Source organism: Ctenocephalides felis, unplaced genomic scaffold, assembly GCF_003426905.1.
Source record: "Ctenocephalides felis isolate EL2017-DRISC unplaced genomic scaffold, ASM342690v1 CF-g0.4_SCAFFOLD_01886, whole genome shotgun sequence".
In the NCBI taxonomy this organism is placed as follows: Eukaryota; Metazoa; Arthropoda; class Insecta; order Siphonaptera; family Pulicidae; genus Ctenocephalides; species Ctenocephalides felis.
This window is the reverse complement of record NW_020538040.1, coordinates 71412652-71435227: the sequence shown is the minus strand read 5'-3', so window position 1 is coordinate 71435227 and position 22576 is coordinate 71412652. Positions and strand designations below refer to the sequence as shown.

The 22576-nt window shown below is 30.7% G+C and overlaps 4 protein-coding genes across 4 annotated transcripts in view; 1 reads left to right on the top strand and 3 right to left on the bottom strand.

The window, feature by feature from the left end:
• LOC113378296 overlaps positions 1-2178 on the bottom strand; it is a 148278-nt gene extending 146100 nt beyond the window's left edge. The window contains exon 1 of the mRNA XM_026618827.1: positions 1846-2178. Coding sequence (XP_026474612.1) covers positions 1846-1879 — 34 coding nt within the window. The 5' untranslated portion in view covers positions 1880-2178. The remainder of the gene's footprint in view (positions 1-1845) is intronic.
• A 6948-nt stretch (positions 2179-9126) lies between these two features.
• On the top strand, positions 9127-13260 carry LOC113377459 (dolichyl-diphosphooligosaccharide--protein glycosyltransferase subunit 2). The gene is made up of 10 exons (XM_026617788.1): positions 9127-9264; positions 9424-9629; positions 9832-10103; positions 10906-11070; positions 11151-11298; positions 11385-11681; positions 11983-12267; positions 12491-12638; positions 12730-12939; positions 13001-13260. The coding sequence occupies exons 1-10, from the start codon at positions 9255-9257 to the stop codon at positions 13135-13137; spliced, it is 1878 nt and encodes a 625-aa protein (XP_026473573.1). The 5' UTR covers positions 9127-9254; the 3' UTR covers positions 13138-13260.
• LOC113377458 lies at positions 13210-16020 on the bottom strand. The gene is made up of 4 exons (XM_026617787.1): positions 15906-16020; positions 15589-15838; positions 13519-15020; positions 13210-13446 (listed from the first exon to the last, which is right to left on the bottom strand). Exons 1-4 carry the CDS (start codon positions 15933-15935, stop codon positions 13324-13326), a joined length of 1905 nt encoding a protein of 634 aa, XP_026473572.1. The 5' UTR covers positions 15936-16020; the 3' UTR covers positions 13210-13323.
• A 1213-nt stretch (positions 16021-17233) lies between these two features.
• On the bottom strand, positions 17234-18390 carry LOC113377680 (mediator of RNA polymerase II transcription subunit 30-like). Its single transcript, XM_026618075.1, has one exon. The coding sequence runs from the start codon at positions 18050-18052 to the stop codon at positions 17240-17242; it is 813 nt and encodes a 270-aa protein (XP_026473860.1). The 5' UTR covers positions 18053-18390; the 3' UTR covers positions 17234-17239.
• Positions 18391-22576: the final 4186 nt, after the last annotated feature.

The following is a 22576-nucleotide window of genomic DNA, read 5'->3' as shown; positions in this document are numbered from 1 at the left end:
TAATGCAAACAACTGAAGGTGTAATGGTTGACAAACTGAAACCGGTTGCTTCACTTACAGGTGATACCTCGATGTGAGGTGAACGCGATACCTCGATTGGAAATGATTTTTAAAATAAACTTCGAAATATTTGTCTTATTCATATATTATTGAGTATGAACACATTTTATAAGCTTTTTAAATCATGCGTTTCGACTAAATTTCTAGATTGCTTTTATTCAGTAAGAAATACTGTAGTAACATTTCGCAAATATTACACATTAAACTCAATCCGTTCTATTATCTTTTATTATTAGTATTAAATCTTTCCACTCGCGAATTGCGAGATTTATATGTATTTTGCCGCCGGAGGCATCCGAGTGAAAAGGGTTAATTGTATTTAGATTTTTATTTCATATATATATATATATATATATATATATATATATGAGTTAAGAATCGGGCGTTACATCCATAAAAAAATTTTAATAAAAGTTTTTAGAAATTTATTCTAAATCCATACGTTTCGACCAGCATCTTAGCCTTCATTCAGTGGCAATCAATAAACTGTAGAAATTAGAACTAAGTAAATAATATGTAAGAAATTTTAAAGAAATACAATAGTGATCAAAAAATACAATTTGGTATCCTTATATAACAGATGAAAACATTATTACTCCATGATATAGGTATGTGCACAGTGTTACAATTGTACCATCTGTTATATAAGGATCCCAATTTGTAAGTGTTTTTACATCATTATTATGGTTTTTTCCAAATACCAAGATTATAAATTAATAAAAAAAGATTGTTTTTCTTTAAAATTTCTTACATATTATTTACTTAGTTTTAATTTTTATAATTATATTGATTGCCACTGAATGAAGGCTAAGATGCTAGCCGAAACGTATGAATTTTAAACAAATTTCTAAAAATATTTATACTATATATTTGCATGTTTATTTAATCAAGAACAGTATTTGCATGCAAGAACAGTATTTTGGCACACTAATGTTTCAATTTCGGCTGAAAATGATCAAAATTCTCAAAATAATAAAGATATATTGGTATATAAATCACAATAAATGATAAAAAATTGAACACCAAAAGCATGCTGTTACAATTGTGCATTCACTTGGTCCAAGTTTGTTAAAATTACTTTACCTAAAATAAAGTCCAACAATGCATTAAGAATCTGAATAATGTTATTCGATTGTGTGATATCTTATATTGGTATGATGATGCAGCTTTACCTCAATAATTACAAGTTGAGTTTAACATTATATCGCAAAAATAAACAAAATTCTGCTCCATTTGATGTAGCGCGCTATCATCCGCAGAAGTAAGATTTTGAATGCAAATTCGATGATTCGATGAGTAGCCGGTTGTTTTATGCATGTGTTTGTTTAACACGGCAGGGCGCCCTCTGAACTTGCATTAAAAGACGACATCAAGTACATGCACCTAGCACAAGTTTTACTCATGCGAGAGGGAGATAAGATGATATCGTTGTGCTTGTGTTTGGTTGCTTTGCTTGAACATAACACGTGCGTCATCTTAAAATAAAGGAAGAGACAGAAGAGAGAGAGAAAGAGAACTAACGAGCCGACGACCACAAACTAACGCCCGCAAAACGCAACGCAAGGGCAAAGAGATAGCAAATTGCGATTTAACTAAGCAAACCTCGATCTACTTTTCATTTCTCTTTGGATTACGTGACAAGGAATATGTTTGATACCATTGTCTCATGCTGTCATTAGTTATATTCGCGATACGCGGGAGTATTTCGTTCAATAGCTGATACACGAAAATGACGTGCTTTATAAGTTTTTTTTTCAACATTGGTATGATTTAAGTTTGACTCACTCGACTTATTGGAGATTCCTTTTCTCCGTGCCATGTTGTCAACTATCTATATTTATCCGCTGCGATTACCATGCGCACGGCATTCAAGCTCCCGCTCAAAGGGATATCCCACAATTTATTATTCATATATCTTGTCAACCATTCACAATATTCACACGACACAAACTGCTCAATGTTAACATTGCATCAAAGAAATAAATACACATCACTAACGGTTTGGGACGCAATAAGCGTTGATTTTATTAACAAACAATTAAATTTTCACTTCATATATACGCATAAAACAAATAGTCACAATTTTAACTCGCAATGAACACAAACGCGCAGCAACAACGTGCGATCGCGACTGAAGACGACTGACTGCCAACCGCGTCACGCGCGTGGGGAATAGTAAACGTAAACTCTCGTACATTTACCAGTGGGGGCTGAATCTTTATTTTAATCATTTATATACATATACATAATATATATATATATATATATATATATATATATTTTGTATGATTCTGAATTTGATGTTGACATATGTATTAACAAAGTCTAATAATCGGGCATAACATCAATAAAAAACATGAATTTCTTTCAAAAATTTATTTTAAATCCATACGTTTCGGCTATAATCCTAGCCTTCATTCAGTGGAAACTAAAAATAAAATTAAAAACTAAAACAATTGAATTGCAGTGAAAAGAAAAAATAAAATAGTAATTAGTACTTACAATTAGTTGATCTTAGTGTTAAATTGGAAAATTTTAATAATCCATGGTATTAGGATATGATAATGCACTACACTATGTATTATAAACATTAAATTGAAATTACACAATATTTTCACAAAATACTGATTTTAAAAAATCACAAATGGATAGTGTGTTATTCGTAGACTGGTTGGAGATGTAATGGAGAAAGACATTTTTTAAAAAGTATTTTTACCAAGATTCTACACATGTGTGGAACGAATTGTGAATCCTTTGCGCGAACGCTTTTATTGTTTTGTAAGAAATTTGGAAATGTTATCTAAATAGAAGAGATTTGTGTCGCACAGCGTGTTGAGTTCATTTCGTTTATTTATTGTCTTATTGTTATAAATAGTTAAAAAAGATCCCTCTATAATTTATGTATATATATATATATATATATATATATATATACATATATAAATGTATGTAATTAAACGGTTGCTAATTGAATATTTTCTCAAAATAATAATAGCGATAATTTGTTTAGTTAATCTAAAATTATAAATTGTATTTATTTACATACGAGTTTTTAGCATCTATTTCTTGTAGCAAGAGTAAAAAAGCACATTTAAATAACCACAACAAATAAACTCAAGAAAATGAACTTTACCGAAACATATACTTCTATAAATGTAGTAGTAATCAATGATATCTTAATAATATTTTCAGCCTTTATTTTATTTATGCTATTGCCAAGATATTCAAATCTCCACAATATTCCACAAAATTTATAGATTCTTGTGCAACGGCAATAAACTACCAAATGTTGTCACTTATTATTAGTCACTGCATATAGATGACTAATAATAAGTGACAACAATTGGTATTTGTATTTTAAATACATATTACATATATACATATAATACAATAAATAAAAAACATTTTATTAATAATAGGTTGTCAAATATCTCCCTTCCGCCTTTTTGTATTATAAACCAAGAGCAAAAAAGCGGAAGGGAGATATTTGACAACCTAATATAAAACATACTGAATTCTAATGATGCACATAAAAAATATTAAAAACCTTGTTCCTTTTGTAAAAAGATAATTAAAATTTAGTAAATATACATAAGACAATATTAAGTGCGTTATGTAAACCTTATGCTTACAAATCTTATATTAATTTAGTTTATCAAACGTTATAAACACTTCCTCGAATTAAAATAAATTTTTCATTCGATTTCCATAATAAAATTTACGCCGTCACTGGCACACAGCCAATACACAAAGCGCAACGCACACAAGTATAATTCTTCCCGTCCGACCTCGCGTGACTGATCAAGCTCAGTCAGTTCGTATTCGTTTGATACCCCACTCCAGGAGCAATGGTTGGTCATACTCATAACGGTGTGTCGATTCTGTGCGTTCCGCACGCTCGGTGTGTGCTACGTATTGCACATGTAAACACGGCATATGACAGGCGCTCGCTCGCTATAACGCGAATTATCGCCTTGAAAATAATTCTTTTAACAAGTCAGCCACGATTTACATAAAAAGCGCAATTTATATCATAGTTCATCAATCAAACTAGTGGTGCACGGCATCATCCCTTGAGGCAAATTGCTAATACTGTATATAAATACTGTAACTTTCATTATTCGTATTTTATAGACAAAATATAAGGTCTATACATTTTTTTAAACAGAAACCAGAACCTTACGTCCTATGAGCTGTTGGGCTGAAACTTCTCTTTACTTCTTATTTTTTAGATGGTAACCCAATGGTTAATCCATCCAAATTTGATGATTTTGTTATTAGAATTAATCTAATAGGGCTGACTTTTTATTGGTGCAGCAATGCCGGGCAAGGCTATTTTCACTTGGAAACATATTACTATCTATATTTCCAAGTGAAAATCGTTGTCACTGCTGCCTGACAACATGCTGCTCGAAGTGGGTATCGAACCCGGGACCTCTGATTCAGGTCCCGTCGCTCTTAACCGCTTACCTACGGGCGAGCCCGTACATGTTTACATGAAACGTGGATAAATAAAACATAATTATATAAACCGAATTGTAATTATTTCGAGCCTTACCTATAGAACACATACTACACACACAGATCGTTTTTTCTGAGGTATGCCAAAACGTTCAGGCGGTCTTCAAACGTAAAGATAAAGATATGCAAAAATTTTCCTTTCGTTTTTAGACGATTGCTATAACTTACCCTACGGAGAGTTAATAACTTATCATAAAGTATTATATAATTACATAAAATTAGTTAATTAATTAATTAATAAATTTTATAAAATTCTTATTAGACTCCCCTATAGATTAGTAGTTAGAGCAATGGGCTTTCAATCAGAAGTGCCAGTAAGTCCTGTCCGATACCCGATTCGGACAGAAATTTTATATAGGAATATGTTTTCAAGTGTAAATAGCCATTATGGAAATTAAAATAATAAATAAATTAATTAATTAGGGATCGGCCAACCTCGGGGTTGTCTTCTGAAAGGCGACGTATTTAAGTTAAATCATCACAAATATCCCAGTCAAATTAGAATTTCAGTTGAGAATAATTCGCATAGAGTTGAAAATGGGTGTAGTTGTGAAATAGGCCATTATAAATGAAATGTCAAAATCCCCATCGATCCGACCTCTGCGATTTTTTTATATTCAAGGTCAGAGGTACAAAATTCTAGTTTTCCACGTTTTATTTTCCGCGAAAACTATAAGAACTATAAAAAAATTGTGTTCGATTTATTATTAACTTCCCGTAGGGTAAGTTATAGTAATCGCAAAAAAATCGAAAATGAAAATTTTTATATATCTTTACGTTTCAGAGGTTTCTGAACATTTTGGCATACCTTAGAAAAAATGGATGTATGTGTGTGTGTGTGTGTGTGTGTGTGTGTGTATGTACGTGTGTGTATGTATGTGCGGATACAAATTTTCGTCGACGATTTCGGGAACACGGATCAACCGATTTGAATAATTTAAAAAACATTCGATTCGTATTGATAAGGAGACGTGCTGATTAGTTTTTGGCAAAGGCAGGTCTAGCCGTTCCGAAGATACGGGGCAAAAAGTGCCGAAAACGGTAACTCAGTTTTTAAGAGAACGGAGCGTCCGATTTGAATAATTCAGAAAACGTTTCACTTGTATTGACAAGATAAAAAATCGATAAAATTTTCATGAAGGTAGGTCTAGCGGTTTCGGAGATATGGAGGAAAAAGTAAAAAAATGAGCCATTTGGGGGTCAAAAATGATCATTAGACATATGCACATCTAATTATCAGATATTTTATAGAGATTTCAACAATAAGTATAATTTTGGTTTACATTCCTATGGGTTCCGTACCAATGCTTATGCGTTAGACAGCGACGCGGCGCTTACGCGCTTTACATTTTGTCCCTATGCAGTTAAAGCAGTACGATTGCTTTGAAAAAAAAGTTCAGATCTTCCACAATATGTCAAAATAAAGAAAAAAAAATTTTTTTTCAAAAAAAAAAAATTAAAAAAAAAACTTTTTTTTCAGAAAAAAGTAATTTTTTGTCCAATTTATAGTTTCTCAAAAATCTTATTTTTTCAAAGTAAATTTTTTTCAAAAATGTTAATCGTTTTTAAAAAATTAATAATTTTTGGTACGGGAAGTTCCAGCAATTTGCCTTAAGGCACGATGCCTTAATTGCCTTAAGACAGAATTCCACTTACAGCTAGTTTTAATTTCTATTCGCATTTCACATACAGGATACATTTCTGAGGATTCTCGTCATCTTCAAAGAATATATTCAAATTACAGAAAAGAGCGTTAAGAATAATTTTTCCCTTAGTTTCCACATGTGAGAATCTTTTCCGACAATTAAACATTCTCATCAAACAGATACAGTCAAATATCTAGGTTTACACTTGGATAAGAGACTAACCTGGAAAGAAAAAGAAATAACATTAAGAAAAAGAGGAAGCAGCTTGAAGAAGCCAGAAGAAGATTGTATTGGCTCCTCGAACGAAAATCAAAACTTGACACCCATAATAAAATTTACCTCTATAAAGCCATCATTAAACCAATTTGGACATACGGGATACAGCTATGGGGATCAACGCACCAAAGAAATGAAACAAATGAAAGCACCAAAGCATGTTCCAAATTGGTTAATACACAAAGGCACAGGCACTAGCACAGTTAAGGATGAAATAATTGCTTACTTACGCAAATATAGAAATCGTCTAGCTGATCACCCGAACTCGCTCGTCAGAAAACTTCAGAACAACTCTACCAGGGCCCGATTGAAAAAAAAATTTCTTCTGCATTAATCAACAATAGATAACCCCTTCGACAAATCACTGGCAATGGTCAGATGATTTATATTTTGCCAACGATTTCAGTTTTATGTCAAATATTTTATTTGTTGTCCGATTGAAGACAGTTGTAAAAATTATTAAAATAATAATAAAAAAATTAACATTCTCACTGCCCCGTGTATACTTTTGCTAGTCACGTTGTCATTCATATAGAATAATTCTGAACGCTTTAACCTAGTCTCAATATCAAATTCTTATTACAAAACAAAAAAATTGACTATAAAGAGTCCTATGTTTAAACTTGCAACTTCTCTCAATTCCATACACGACCTAGGAGTACAGCTTTTTAATACCACTGCAAGTTAGAAAATTAAGTGATCGTCAATTTCATAGCACCATCGTTAAATTTTTTAAAGCCCAAAGTTTCTACGATATTTCTGAATTTTTCAGTTCCAATATCAAACAATATTTTGCAAATGTAATGCCCACAAATGCTATCAATATAGTTTTCTCTCGACAGTACCAATTAGTTTTTCTTTTTTTCCAATTTCTCCTAATTTTCACTTCCAGATTATTTTAACATTTTCTCACCAAGTTTTTTATGATTAAAAGAATTTTTATACTTTATTCTGTTCTTGAAATTACTCTTAATTATTATTTTTCTGATTTGGGACTTTAAAAAAATTACGAAACGGATATTTCATAGACAGAAGAATCTATCTTGATAGATAGATTCTTAATAGTATAACATACTAAATGTTATGCCTTAAACAAACTATCTTGTCTTCAAGTCATTATTGCAATACATACTCTATTAATGTCAGGCATAAGTCCAGTGGTTTCGAAAATCCAACAAAAAAAGTTAAGAAAACGCCATTTGGCGGGCAAAATCATCATTATAGACATATGCACATCTAATTATCAGATATTTTATGAAAGTTTCAACAATAAGTACAAATTTTAACATTTCTATGGGTACCAAGATTTGCAATGTTTAACCGTTAGACTGCAACCGGGTGCTCCAAATTTGCCTGTAGAATAGCTGCGCAGCGCGATCGCTTCAAAAAAATTATTCAAAATTTTCTATTTATTTCAAGGTTTTTAAAAATTTTAAATTATAGTACGGTAAGCTCCAGCAATTTGTCTTAAGGCATAATATCATGCACCACATAATTTTTGTTTTTTTTTCTAGTTTGAACTGCGAATGCCTCAAACGAATGTTCCAAACCGACACGATTTACACTTTTATCAGTATGTAGAAAGCGAATAGGAATTGTAATTATGTAAGCAGTGGCGGATCCAGGGGGTGGGCCACGGGGGTCATGACCACCCCTGAGCTTGTCTTAAGACTTAGATAGAACGCTAATTCAGCAATAAAATTCCTTTATGATGATTTTATTTATGTACATATTTTGTTACCAAACGCATTTTATAACTTTAATATGTAACTTAGTATAGACGAACTGCGGAGTCAAAGACTAAAATTTAAGGATTTTCTAATCGTATTGGGGGGTAAAATAAGACGGCCAGAGGACAAACAATTCAATGTATTATTTTTAACTTTGAAGAGATTTAACGAAATAATAACTACATTATTCAACCAATGCAAAATATAAATTTTATGGGTGCATTTATTACAGAGGTACCTCTGTATATAACCTTGATTTGATATTTCGTCCAAAATATTCATGAGCAGAGCTGGAATAAATATTTATTTAATTTATCTCTTGTAAAAAATGTGACCCCCCCTGACGCCAAAGCTGGATCCGCCACTGATTATGTATATATTATTTTGTTTCCAGTGTTGGTGTGAGACTAATCTGTAAAAATACTATAATTATATTTTTTCCCTTTATAAAATATTCTTATATTAAACAACCTTCTCGATAGAATTTCAGAATGGAGGCTAAAGCGAAGAAAGCTTCGAAAGCAGCAAGCTTTCAGGCTAGCAACGCAAAACATAGTGCTCAGAAAAGAAATAAAATGGCTTCAAAAACAATATGAACGATTCTAAAGTGGAAATTATGATATTGAGCCTAGATAAATAAGCATAACCTTGTAACTATACTTGTTTATCTATGCTATAACTACCCTATGGAAAGTTAATAAACATAAAAGCTAATAGACATAAATTTATGTTTAAAAACTGAATTTTATGACAAATATCGGACAATTAGTCCATGATACTCCTAGTGACTTCTATAAAACCAAAAATTGTTATAATATAATTTACCAGTCAAAATAACGGACAGATCTTCTTTGTTCGATGGAATGGATATTTGCTACAGTTTGTAAATTTGATTGCAGCGCACTCATCTCGTAGTAAACCACTGTCGAGTTATCTATGGCTGACGTGTCGGCATTATTTTGATTTTAATTTACTAAAAATTATATTGTGTCTCTAATGCGATTAATTCAGACATATTAACATGTATACTTGTGAGTATATTTATATTTAACTTTTGAAATAAGTTTTCGCCATACAAAGAATGAAATTCTAAACTACAAAAAGTTTTTGGTTATACCTCATTAACCGGCTATTGTATTAATACATGATAATTTATTTCTTCGCAATAATTCTGTTAATTAAATTTTCAGCATTTGCTCTCGTGGCGATTCTATTCTTTTACGAAGCACATTCAGCAAGTAGTGTTTCTAGTCATTTTGGGATACCCGAGAGAGAAAAGTTTAAAAATGTTTTTGCAGATGCAATGTTGTCAACAGATGTGGCACAGATGTATTATGCTATTGAAGGATACAGGTTGCTAAATGAAGTTCCAGCATCTACGAAAGAATCATGCAAAGTTAGTGTTTTTGATGGAAACTATAAATGAGTAATAATTGCATTGTAAAACAAAGTTTGACATGTACTAGCTGCTCTGTATATTTATGTATTGTGATTTAGCTAAATATTCATCTTTAATTGGGGCTGAATACAGACAGAAACCAATATTATATAAAGTAATTTAAAAATGTTCAATTATTTCAATAAAGTGATAATTGCAGGTACTAGATAATTTTTCAACGAAAGCTAAGAGCCCAGAAGAGTTATTCTATTTGATTTCTACCTCAAAATATCTCACCTGTAGTCATATTTCCACTACATCCGCCGTGAAATCTCTGCAAGATATTTTTTCAAGTGACACTGCAACTGTGACTGAATTATATTATGCAGTTTTAGGACTAAAAAATTCAGGACAAACACTTTCTGAGGCTAATAAAAGCAAATTGGCCAAATTATTACAGGGATTACTGAAACGGGAAGATACATTATTAAGGTATATCTATCAATATTTTTATAAAAAGAGTATTCAAATATTTGTTTATTATTTTTGACAATAATGGTTAATTAAAAGTAGCTAACTCAAAGGTGAAATCAAATATCTAAACCCTATAAGCGTAGTGTAGTTAGTAGAAAGGCAAAGGTTTTTAATCCTTTAATAATTTGTTTTTAAATTATCTATTAGCTTTGCATCTAATGCTTTTAACAGTTATTTTAAATTTGATGTAGAGCAGAAAAATGTGTGCAGAAGATGTTTGGTGTACCAAATATATATGTGTATATATATATATATATATATATATACATACTTGGATCAAATATTTGTCACCCCTTATTTGCCACCGGCGTTTAATATATAAATTGAATATTTAGAGATGATTACTTAAATATTCATAAGATCATTTTAGTATTCCCTCTTTGGACGAATAATATAAATGATTCCAAAGAGTAACTCAATAGTTATTGCAAGCCCATGTATAAAACTTGAATATACATGTAGTGCAACAACCTTGAATAATGATTGCATTACCAACGAGTTTAGGCACTAAAAGCCTGACAAATAGTTGCTGAGTATTTGGTATTATGTCTTAAGCCAACAATTTAATATTTTGCTGAATATACTATTTATTATAAACCGAATGTGTTGTGTGTGTATACAGAACAGATTGGCATATATTTTGCATATATTTATATATTCTATATGCCATAATTTTTACCATTCAAATTCATATATATATATATATATATATATATATATATATATATATATATATATATATATACATCTCATGATATAGTTTGGCCCATGCGTTCCATATTGCGGCTGAACTTGGAATAAATGGACAATTTGTAAGTGATCGAATTGAGGATGCTCTTGCACAAGCTGATGAAGTTGATGGGAAGATGTTGCAGTTCGAAGGTGGTCTTAGTTTGACATCATTGATATTAACAGGAATAATAAGGTAAAGTAATATTATGTATGAAATACATCAATGATTACCGTAACTACTATCTGCTAATAAATTTATTTCTTGATATACAGGCTGTCAAATTCTTTAGGAAAACCTGCATATATTACTGCAGATCAAAGTGTAAAATTTTCAACATACTTGCTATCAAGGAGGTCTGTTCAAACAGCTAAAGGTTGCACTTTGCTTCTAAACGCTTTAACACTAATATCTAACGACAAAGTGAGTTTTCATCATTACATTTACGAAAGTTGTTGAAGAAATTACAACTTAAATCAAAATTTTAATTTTTATTACTTAAATTTTAGGCAATCTCTCCAACAGTTATATCTTTAGTTGGGTCTCCTCAAATATCTTCCGAAAATCCACAAGTAAATTTGAGAGTTTGCAACCTCTTAGGACAACCTTTGGATATACCTTCTGATTCAGTAATTGCACAATCTGGCACAAGACAAGGCCAAGTAGTTTTGTCTAAACAAAAATTAACTCCTGTTCAAGGAGATAAAACTCTATACAAACTTGATCTCATGAAAATCAAACCGGAAAAAGGTGTATATAAATTAGTTTTGAGTGCTGGCTCACATACTGGCAACATCGTGGTTAAGGTAATAATGAAATTTATATATATATATATATATATATATATATAATATATATAATATATATATATATATATATATATATATATATATATATATATGAATAATTTGAATGGTAAAAAATTATAGCATATAGAATATATAAATATATGCAAAATATTTAGTACAGAAATAATCAAAAGCATAATTCCTACATATAAATAAAATTAATCATAATTTTTACATAAATATGATGAAAATGTTTAACTATGAGTTATTAACCTTATATATGCCAATCTGTTTGTATACACATACTTGGCTTTTGCAGGTCTTAGGAAGAATATCAGTGAAATCTTTGGAAGTCAGTATTGGAGACGCTGATCAGGCTGCTCCTGCAAAGAAACAAACAGTCCCATACCCTAAGAAGATGACAACTGTGCTTGAAGCAGACTCATTACAAAGAGTTCTGCTGAAGGTCTTACTTGCTGATGAGTCAGATGGAAAACCTATGACAGTACATCAATGTTTTGTTAAACTATCAAATTCTAACAACAAGCAAGAAATTATCTTTGTTGCTGAGCAGGATAGTACTCAAACATATAAATTTGAAATGGTAAGTGCAATCTTACAAGAGATAATTATTGTGAATGAGCTAAAATTTGGTATTTAACGGTATCAAATAAATGAATAGTTATAGTGGTTTAATTACCCAATTTGAAATTGTTAATCCATATTTTTATATACATACATATTCCAATATGGGTGAGTGTGTGTATATGCAAGCTCTTTACTCTTTTCGTTACTTATTAGTGTTTACATAAGTACTATTCATGCAGGATGTAGGAAGCAAATCTATAGATTTCAATCATAAATCTGGTTTGTACCACATGGAATTGATAGTTGGAGATGCTTTGCTTAGCAATTCCTTCAAATGGCATATTGCAGACATCAATTTGAAATTCTCTCAAGAAGCTATCTCTGCAGGTATATGTAGTGTCAATTATTTTTCTGTAAGAATATATTTGCATTCTAAACCTTAAGGGTTTAATTATAAAATGGTTCTTTATTTGACCAGAACACAGTGCATCAAGATTGCCAAAACCAGAAATTGTTCACAAATTCAGAGAACCAGATCGCAGGCCGTCTCGATTAGTGTCTGATTTGTTCACTGGATTATGTTTAACTCCATTAGTGATTTTATTCGTTTTATGGGTTAAATTGAAAATTAATGTTTCTAATTTCCCATTGTCTCTCTCTGCTTTAGGTTTTCATTCTGGTTTTGGAGGTGAGTAATCGATTGTCAATCAATATTGTATTTAATCTTAAAAATAATTTATTCATTTCAGCGATATTGGGCTTATTTGTGATTTTTTGGCTGAAACTGAACATGTTCGAAACGTTAAGATATCTCTCTGTCCTGAGTCTTGTAACATTTATTTGTGGTCACAGATTACTTAGAACGATAGCACAGCAAAGAAAGTAAAAAAGAAAATGTTGAATTATATCCACATTGATCATGTTATCAAATATAACAAACGATCAGTTGTATCTTCGAACTTATGTTTTAATAAATTTATTTAATGTGTGTAAATTTAAACCAATAGTGTGAGAATGAGTTACTTTTATACAATTCACATGAAAATATAAATAATATTATAACAAACTGAGTTTATTTTGGATATAATCTTTTAGATTTAAATCGGCTTATTGGGCCAGTTACAACATCTACATTTTTCATGTTTGTATCATGCATTGTCGTCGGAGTTTTATGCTCAAATACATCTCCAATAACCTGTTGAGTTAATGTTGCATTTTATAAAAAATAATATGAAAGGAAAATAATAAATCATTTCTATATACTTACGATGGGGCAACTTGTTTTCTTTTGTTTCTGAATTTGTTGTTTTGCAGTATCACCAAATCCAGGAGCTTCAGTATTTGACACTTCATTTACGGGTTTCAAGATGCTTGATGTTGTTTTCTTTAAAATTGATTTAAAGGGTTTAGTATTTTGCACAAAACAATTTTTATATACTCTATATATATCATGTGGCCCATCAATTTGATCTGAATTTTTGGATTCTAATATTTGAGGCACATATGTAGAATGCTTAAAATGCAGTACTAGTGGAGGGTCAGGAGCATGGTCATCTAGATATTTTGTGTGATCTTTCTCAGTAAAAGACACCTTTTTCAGACTTTTTTCTGATCCTATGGATGTTGGTTTATAAATCTGTTCATCTGAGCAATCGCTGTCAAAAATATTGTCATCCTCTATATTTAATTCATCTTGTAATAACATTATTTTATGTTCTAATTCTTCCTTCAAGTCATATTTATCTAGTTGCTGGCATAGTTCATCATGTGTTTTCAATACAGCTCCATGAATTTCGTTTCTTAATTCGATTAACTGTTTTTTGTAATCCTGTAAAAGTATATATTTTGACTTTTCTGCGTGTTTATCATTGGCACTATCCTTCAAATGAATTTTTGCACATCCATCATTCTTTGATTCTTTACTATTATCACAATTTAATACTTCCCCTTGCGATTTGTTCTCCTTCTGAATATTTATGTTCATATCGTTATTCATATTCACTTGTCTATTAAGCAATATAACATTGGAAATTTTTTGAGGATCTTCAAGCAACCTTGGTTTAGCACATTCATCTTCTGTTTCTGTGTTAATACTTTTATGATCATCAATTTTAATTCCCTGAAGTGAAGTATCAGTATTGGCAAAGCCTATGGTCAAAGAATCCTGTTTAATTTCATCCTCATCAAAAGCCCCAATGAAATCATAACTCAGTTTCATATCAAGAGGTATGTTTTCACAAATCTTCGATTTTCTTTCTAACAGAACAACATTAGATATTTCATCAACATCGTGTGGTGTTGAATCTGATTTTGAGAAAGTATCTACATGACCTTCAATAGAGGCATCCAAATTATTGAGGTCGTCATATATTTTAGACTGAATAGAATGTGAAAAATCATTATTAGAAATATTTTTGTCACCAAATAGGTTTATATTTTTCGATATTTCACTCATGAAGGAAGTAGTTCCAGATTTCTCAATTTCTCTTTCAAATTCTTCTTGAATTTCAAGTTCTTCCAGTTTTTGCCAATATTCTTCATCTGTTATTTTGTCATCATCAGCTTGTTCCTGTTTCTTTAAGTTTTGACGATATTCTTTTACTTTTTGTTTATGCCTTTCTCTCCATATTTTCTCCTTTTCTTCATCATAATCTTCAATTATTTCTTGACGATCATGATCAGCAAACACATCAAACATTTTTGGAATATTTCTTTTACTTGTCAACCAAGATTTTTCTTGCTGAAATTGTTTAAGCATATCTTCAGCGTCTATAACAAAAAACAATTCATTCACTTATTTGACATTTTATTGTTGTTTAGATTATAGAGTTGAGTTTCCTTTTCTGTGAAACCGTTTTATTTCCTTAAATGATAGTCTTAAGCTTCTTGAAAAAGGAGGCAATCAAGCAAATGCATCAAAAGCTAAGACATCTAAGCGCAGTATAAAAGATTTTTATTAATGTAGTTGATTATTTTCAAGAATTATTTGAGTGAATTTGAATACTCTAGCAAGATTAAAATTAAATAATAAATAGAATATTAGATAATATGTTGAGAAACACTTTATATTTAAAAACTTACGTTACATTATTAATTACTACGTTTTTATATTTAAAAACTTACTTCCTTACATTTTACTACTATATTATACTATTTTAAATTTAAATATTCATAACACTATTAACTCAAATGTTATAATTTACTGTGAACTCACAAACATAGAATACACAATTGCCATCATTTAATACATTACTCTAATATATTAGTAACTTGAAACAAGCAATACGTTTTCTACAAGCATTTATAATTACTTATTTAAATATAAAATAATTCTTACTTTGAATTCTTCGATTACAAATATCTAAAGCTTGTTGAGCACTTCGTTTAGTAAACCAACCGTCCCCCAAATGAACCAATATTTCATTAGTATGATATAGTTTGCCTCTCATCAGAGCCTTCGAACCTAAAGGTACCATGATTTTTAAACTAAGTTCCGTTCTAAATGTTTCTAGGCGTTCTTTTACACACAAATATTCTGATATACATCTTTGCCATTTGTCTATCATTTGCTCATTTACTGATAAAGCCTGCAAATAAGAAAACATTGATTACCCTCAACAAAATATGTGATTTTAAGAATAATTGACAATATACTTTTTGATAGGTTTGCTCTAACAGCTCCATGCTTCCTTTTTTTTTATTATGTTCCAATTACAAATTTTAAAAGAATTGCATATAAAAGTCAATACATTTTGATAATAAAACTGGCACATGCAATTGTCAGGTTATGTATCAACAGCCATCTATGATCAGATAGCGTACTGCAAATATAAATATGCCTAGACAGTATGCATATTCATAATACATAAATAGAAGAATCGAATGATTTTTAAAAATGAGATGAAGCGCAAAAGCAATTTTGGAAACCTGCACATAAAATTATTATTAACTACAAGATTTTGATTTTCTTTTAAATTATAAAATATAATCGAAATTTGTCTTCTTTTGTGAATCTTAGATTTTAAGTTTAAAGTTTAAAGTTTATGTACAAATCCAAAACAATTAAAGTATATATGCTTACTATTGAAAACATTTAACTGGTGGTGTGTGGCATCACCTTAAGGCAAATTGCTGAAACTTTTGGTACCAAGTTTTTTTTTTTAAAGATTAAATTTTTTTTTAATCTGAGAAATTTGATTTTTGAGAAATTTTAAATTTTTGAAAAAAATTGACTTTTGGAAAAAAATGTTTTTTTTTTATTTTGAAATGTCTTGAAAATTTTGAACTTTTTTCCAAAGCAATCGCACTGCTTTAGCTGCATAGAGACTAATTATAGAAGCGCGTAAGCGCCGCGTCGCCGTCTTACGAACAGACGATGTTACGGAACCCATAGAAATGTAAACAAAATTGATACTCATGATTAAAATCTCCATAAAATATTTGATAATTTGATGTTCATATGTCTAATGATCATTTTTGACCAACAACTGGCATTTTTTTTTACTTTTTTTACTAGATTTCCAAAACCGCTAGGCCTGCCTTTGGAAAACATTCAATTATATTTAACATCCAACAAATTGAATCGAACTACTTGATCACATCAATCTAAGTGCCAAAATAAAAAATGGAGTTTTATTTCATATATTTTTGTACAATTTCACATAAAAGATATACAATAAAACATGAAGACCTTATGATTTATAGTAACTATACATAGTTATAATCTATAAATATATATTTAAATTATACAGAAAATAACTGAGATATTTCTTAAAACAAATAAATGAAAACATAATTAAATGCAAATAATAGGAATAATGAGCATAATATAATTATGATATATAATTAATATACAGTACATAAATATAACATCTTATTCTAACCATATATATATATATATATATATATATATATATATATATATATATATATATATATATATATATATATATACATAATACAACTACTCAACCAGGGTTTGAAAAAAACTATGATCTGCGCATTGTTAACATGGTATTTATTTCCCAAATAATTCTTCTGAGATGATCTATAACTTCCTTCAGTTGCCTATTTTTAAGTGCTACTTGTTCAGTTAATTCTTTATATTCATCGATAACATTTTTAAATCCTTCTGAATTCATCCTTTCATCAGACTTTTGATCCAAATCTTCTTTTAATGGTATCAAACTCTCAATATGTGTATATTCCATACCTTGACAGTTTTCATTACATTTTTCAAAAATAAGTCGAAGTCTTTTGAATAACAATCTGATGGTGCGTAACTGTTCTTGAACTTTTGCTTTTTTCTCATTGCTTGATGTTGAGCCTTGAACAGTTCCATTAGGTGGCTGTATTGACTTGAGAGTTTGAAATACTTCTTGAATTCTACTGACAATATCCTGAACTGTTTCTTGGCCAAATTTACACAGAGTAGCTGTATTAAATTCTTTATTTGGTGTAGTCGGCTGCGCAACTGCTGATGTATTTCCAACTACTTGACTATTATTATTTATTGAAGAAGCTACAGGAGAAGGTGCCGGTGGCATCGCTTGAACAGTGTTTTGTTGCATTGAATGCTGGTGAGTTTGCTGTTGGATTTGTTGCATGCTGTTTTGGCCTTGCATATTTTGATTGTAAGCTTGGTTCATAATACTTGCCATGTTCGAAACCATTTGTCCTGACATATGATTGATATTAGAACTTTGCATTGGAGTACCCATTGCATTAGGGACAAAATTAATTTTCATCCCACTCGCAGAATTAGCAAAACTTCCGGGAAATTGATGTCCTTGCCCAGCCATTTATATGTAAGAATATATACACACAGAGTATTTTTTGTTATTAAAAGTTTAAGCGATCACCAATAAACTGCATATTTAATACAAATTCTTGTTGTCGAGATTTATAAAACATAACCTTACCGCTTGACAACTGACAGAAAACAAATACATATTAGCAGATAGCAGGGACACAGGCATTGATAAATAAATATTAACACAGGGGCCTGTTACGTTTGTTACTTGAACCGGTAAAGCCACGGCTATACTTATTTATTATAGGTTAATCATTATAAATCTTACGGAACCCATGGAAATTAAAATAAAATTTGTACCATGTTTATTTATCTACGATTTGTACTTATTATTAAAATCTCTAAGAAATATCTTATAATGTGATATATGCCTGCATACATAGATAAAAGAAGAGTATATAGGTATATGTATAATGAACATTTTTGACCGTCAAATACCTTATTTTTAACTTTTTCATCTATATCTCCGAAATCGTTAGAACTCTTCTTCCCAAAACTTCAGTCGATTTTTCATGTCGTCAACGCAAGTAAAATGTTTTTTGAATCACTCAAATCTGCTTCAAAAACTAATCAGCACGTCTCCTCGTCAATACGAATCGAATGTTTTCGTAACGAAACATTCCAATCAATTAATCCGTGCTCCCGAAAACGTGGACAAAAAATTGTAAAAATTGTAAAATGCATGCATATACACACCCATTTTTTCTAATTATAAAGCCGGCTCCAGACATAACTGTATACTTGCGCAACCTGCGACTTGCACATGTATTCTGTATCGTCTGTGGGGTGTTTTTTGCGCAACTTGACAGACTGGTGCAAGCGAGTAGACATGAGCACTTTTTAATTTGCGCAATCATTCAAGTCGGCAAGTTTATTCGTTGGCCGCTTGTGGCAGCACATGTTCTGTTTTTATTTTACTTTATAGCGAATTCATAATACAAGTTTGCTTAAAATTATTAAATTAGCCTTCTGAACACTTTGAATTCTCTTCTGATGCTGTAAATATATAAATTAATAAAAAAGATATATTTTTAGGTTATGTCTTGACGTTCCATAGTTGACATTTGTGATATGCTTGCGCAAATACTTGAACATAAACTTGAGTCGTCTGTGAGCACTGTGAAAATACGCCTGGTTGCGCATTCATTCAGTTGCACATGCATACAGTTACGTCTGTGGCCGGCTTAAGGTATGCCAAAATGTTCAGAAACTTTGAAACATAAAGATGTGCAAAAAAGTTAATTTCCGTTTTTTGGATTCTTTCGATTTTATGTTTACTTATCTATGACTTCGACTTACTGGAAGTTAACCATAGTGCGCCTACTATCCACGAAACGTCACACCCACCATAGATAAATAAGCGCAGATGATTGAGAAAATGAAGATGAAGAACATTGAATTATTCTATTGTCCTGACCAGGTGGCGAAGCGTAGCACTGAAAATATCTGAGTTTTCATCTTCATTAACATAAAATTTATAAAACTTGTAGTTGCTATACTTCGGTGCCTGTGCAGAGCGAAATTGCTGATGAACTAACCCACAAATAAGAAAAAACTGATCTTTGAAGCAAGTACAGAATCTTAATCTAATTACTTCAAAACAATACACTCAGGGCCGCACGCCTTTTGGAGCGGCCAAACCAAAAAAAAAACAAATTTAAAGGCGTCCATACACAAAAAGCGGCCATAACGAATAGCGGCCGTAATAAAAAGCGGTCGCATTGAAAGTCCACTGAATTAAAAGGCGGCCAAATTGAAAGACCGCTAGATTAAGAGGCGGCCAAACTAAAAGTCCGCTGAATTCATTCGCGCCCGTATTGAAAATCCGCTGAGTTAAAAGACGAAGGCCGAAGGCGGCCGTTTTGAAAGCGAGATCGAATCAAAAAGCGGCTATTGGAAGCTTCGTTTCCGAATGATTAATAAGTGTATAAACTTAGTGTAAGTGGCAACTTTGCCTTAAAGCACGATGCATTAATTTTTCAACTTGTGTGAATAATCGACTAAACTATAAAAAATATATTAATTCATGAGTGCAACCCAATGTCAAAAACTATTGTATCTTCAATTTTGTACACGCCAAAAAATGTGTTAATCTATAACTGAGAAACGACTCGACCGATCATTGACAAAAACTAATCAGCCCGATTCTTAAATAGTACCTTTGTAATGGTTTTGAATTTTCAAAATTGATTCGCGAATTTTGGCTATAAACGTGGACGAAAAACGGCTCGGCCGATCGTGAGGCAAAATCAACCCCACGAGAACTTATCAAATTTTCAAATAGGATTGCGCATTTCTGAGAAAACGTCGACTAAAGATGAAATTTTGCCTCACGTAAAATAGAGCTGCTCATTTTTTCAAACTTTAATAACATTTTGAAAATTGAAACGACTTGTCGTAAGGTCGAAATATTAAGTTATATTTGAAATCATGATCTCTTTCGCCAAAAAAGTTTTATAAATATCATCATAAAAAAATATTTAACAATTAAATGTGAAGAAACGATCTGAACGATCTCTTAAGGGGGTATTCTACTGTAGAGGCATGAATTTCGCCCGGTTTTTGAAGCGCTGTATAAAGGAAACAAATAATATTTTTACTATCGATTTTTTTATCATTTGTTTATTGATATTTTATTATTACATAAATAGAATATTAAAAAAAAAATAAAATTCACAAAGTTATGAGCAGTCAAAGTGGGAGCTCAAAAAAAAAAGAGGGTGTCCTGGCGTGCATGATTCCAACCCTCCTGGTGATCCGAAACATAAAAAATAGATGGATTCTTAATTATTATAGATGCCGCTATCGTATGACCCTTGGATAAGTTTAAAAAAAATTTTTGTTTGAATGGCGGCAGTTTGAAAAAAAATTTTTTTTTCAGATTTTTTTTAACAATTCCGAATTTTTTAAAAATACTAAATGAAAAGTTATAGTTTTGGGTAAGGTCCATGCGATAAAGCGATGTATAGAGAAGATCCTCACCAAATTTGAAGTAAATCGGTTCATTAGAACTCGAGATATCCTTACCGCCAACTCGAAAAAAGTAGTTCCGAGAAAAACGCGTTCAAAGTTTTGAGACTTGGTCGGACCCGAACCGAGGCCACGTCACTAAAACGGCTATAACTCAGGAAATAATAGTAATTTTGAAAAATTATTTTAATGACATATTTTTGAATAACTAAACTTTGAAAATATGAAAAAAAAATTTTAGATTTTTTCAAAATTCTACAGTAGAATACCCCCTTAAACTAATCAGCACAATTCCCAAATATATCTTTCAAACAGTTTCTGAATGTTTAAAAACGATGCAGGATTTTTGGCTAAAACATGTACGAAAATTTGTAGACTTTTCTGTTTTATCTAGTTACATCAAATGACTTACATTTTTGAAATCGATTTACCCCGGTTTTCAGAGAAAACGTTGACAAAAAATTTAAAATCGGCTCATATACATACTTTTCTTACAAATTTGGTCTCGAACGATTCAAAATGACTAAAAACGTAGAGAAAACATAAAAATTTACAAGTTGAGAACATATTTGATATTTTCCTACTATATTATTTTCAAGGGCGGCTAAAAAATGCTCGCACGCAGGCGGCCACATGCCCAGACACGGCCCTGAATACACTATACTCTTCTTTTATCTAAGACTATATTATATGTTTCTATAGTTTCAGAAAATTTACCTAAATGCATATCACCTACAAATGAAGCAAAGCCACTAATATAATATTTTCATTAGAATAAAATTATATTTGTAATATTATGCCATAAGCACCTCCACAGAACTATATGAGCTATATATATATATATATATATATATATATATATATATATATATATATATGTATGTATTAGGATGATCCTTAAAATGGTCATTTTCGAATTTCCTTGCTCCCAGGGGCTCAAATGGTTCCAAATTGATAAAAAACAATTCTATGAAAGTTTTAGCTCTTAATATTAACGTTTAGATAGAGCTGTCGAAACTATGTATTTACTCTTCGGAGGAATATTCCTATCTTAAACTCCGAAGTGATGTCAAAAACCATATATCTTATCAATGTGCACATACTTATACCATGGATTAATAATGGTTTCATATACTATATTAGGACACAAAATTTTAATTTGATTACCACTGAATGATGGCTAAGATGCTAGCCGAAACGTATGGATTTTAAATAAATAAACTTTTAAAAAAACTCTCATACTATTTTTATTGATGTTACGCCCGAATATTAAACTCAAATTAAACATATATATCAACATCAAATTCAAGACTATTCAAATAAATATATATATATATATATATATATATATATAATATTTTTGGATGTTAATTTGCAGCCAATTTTTTAAATAAACAATAACTCAACTCAAACAATGTCGAACAAAAAAATTTAAGTCATATATATATATATATATATATATATATATATATATGTGTGTGTATGTATGTGTGTGTATATATATTTGTAAGCATATTAGAATTTTTTTAATTTATGGTATATA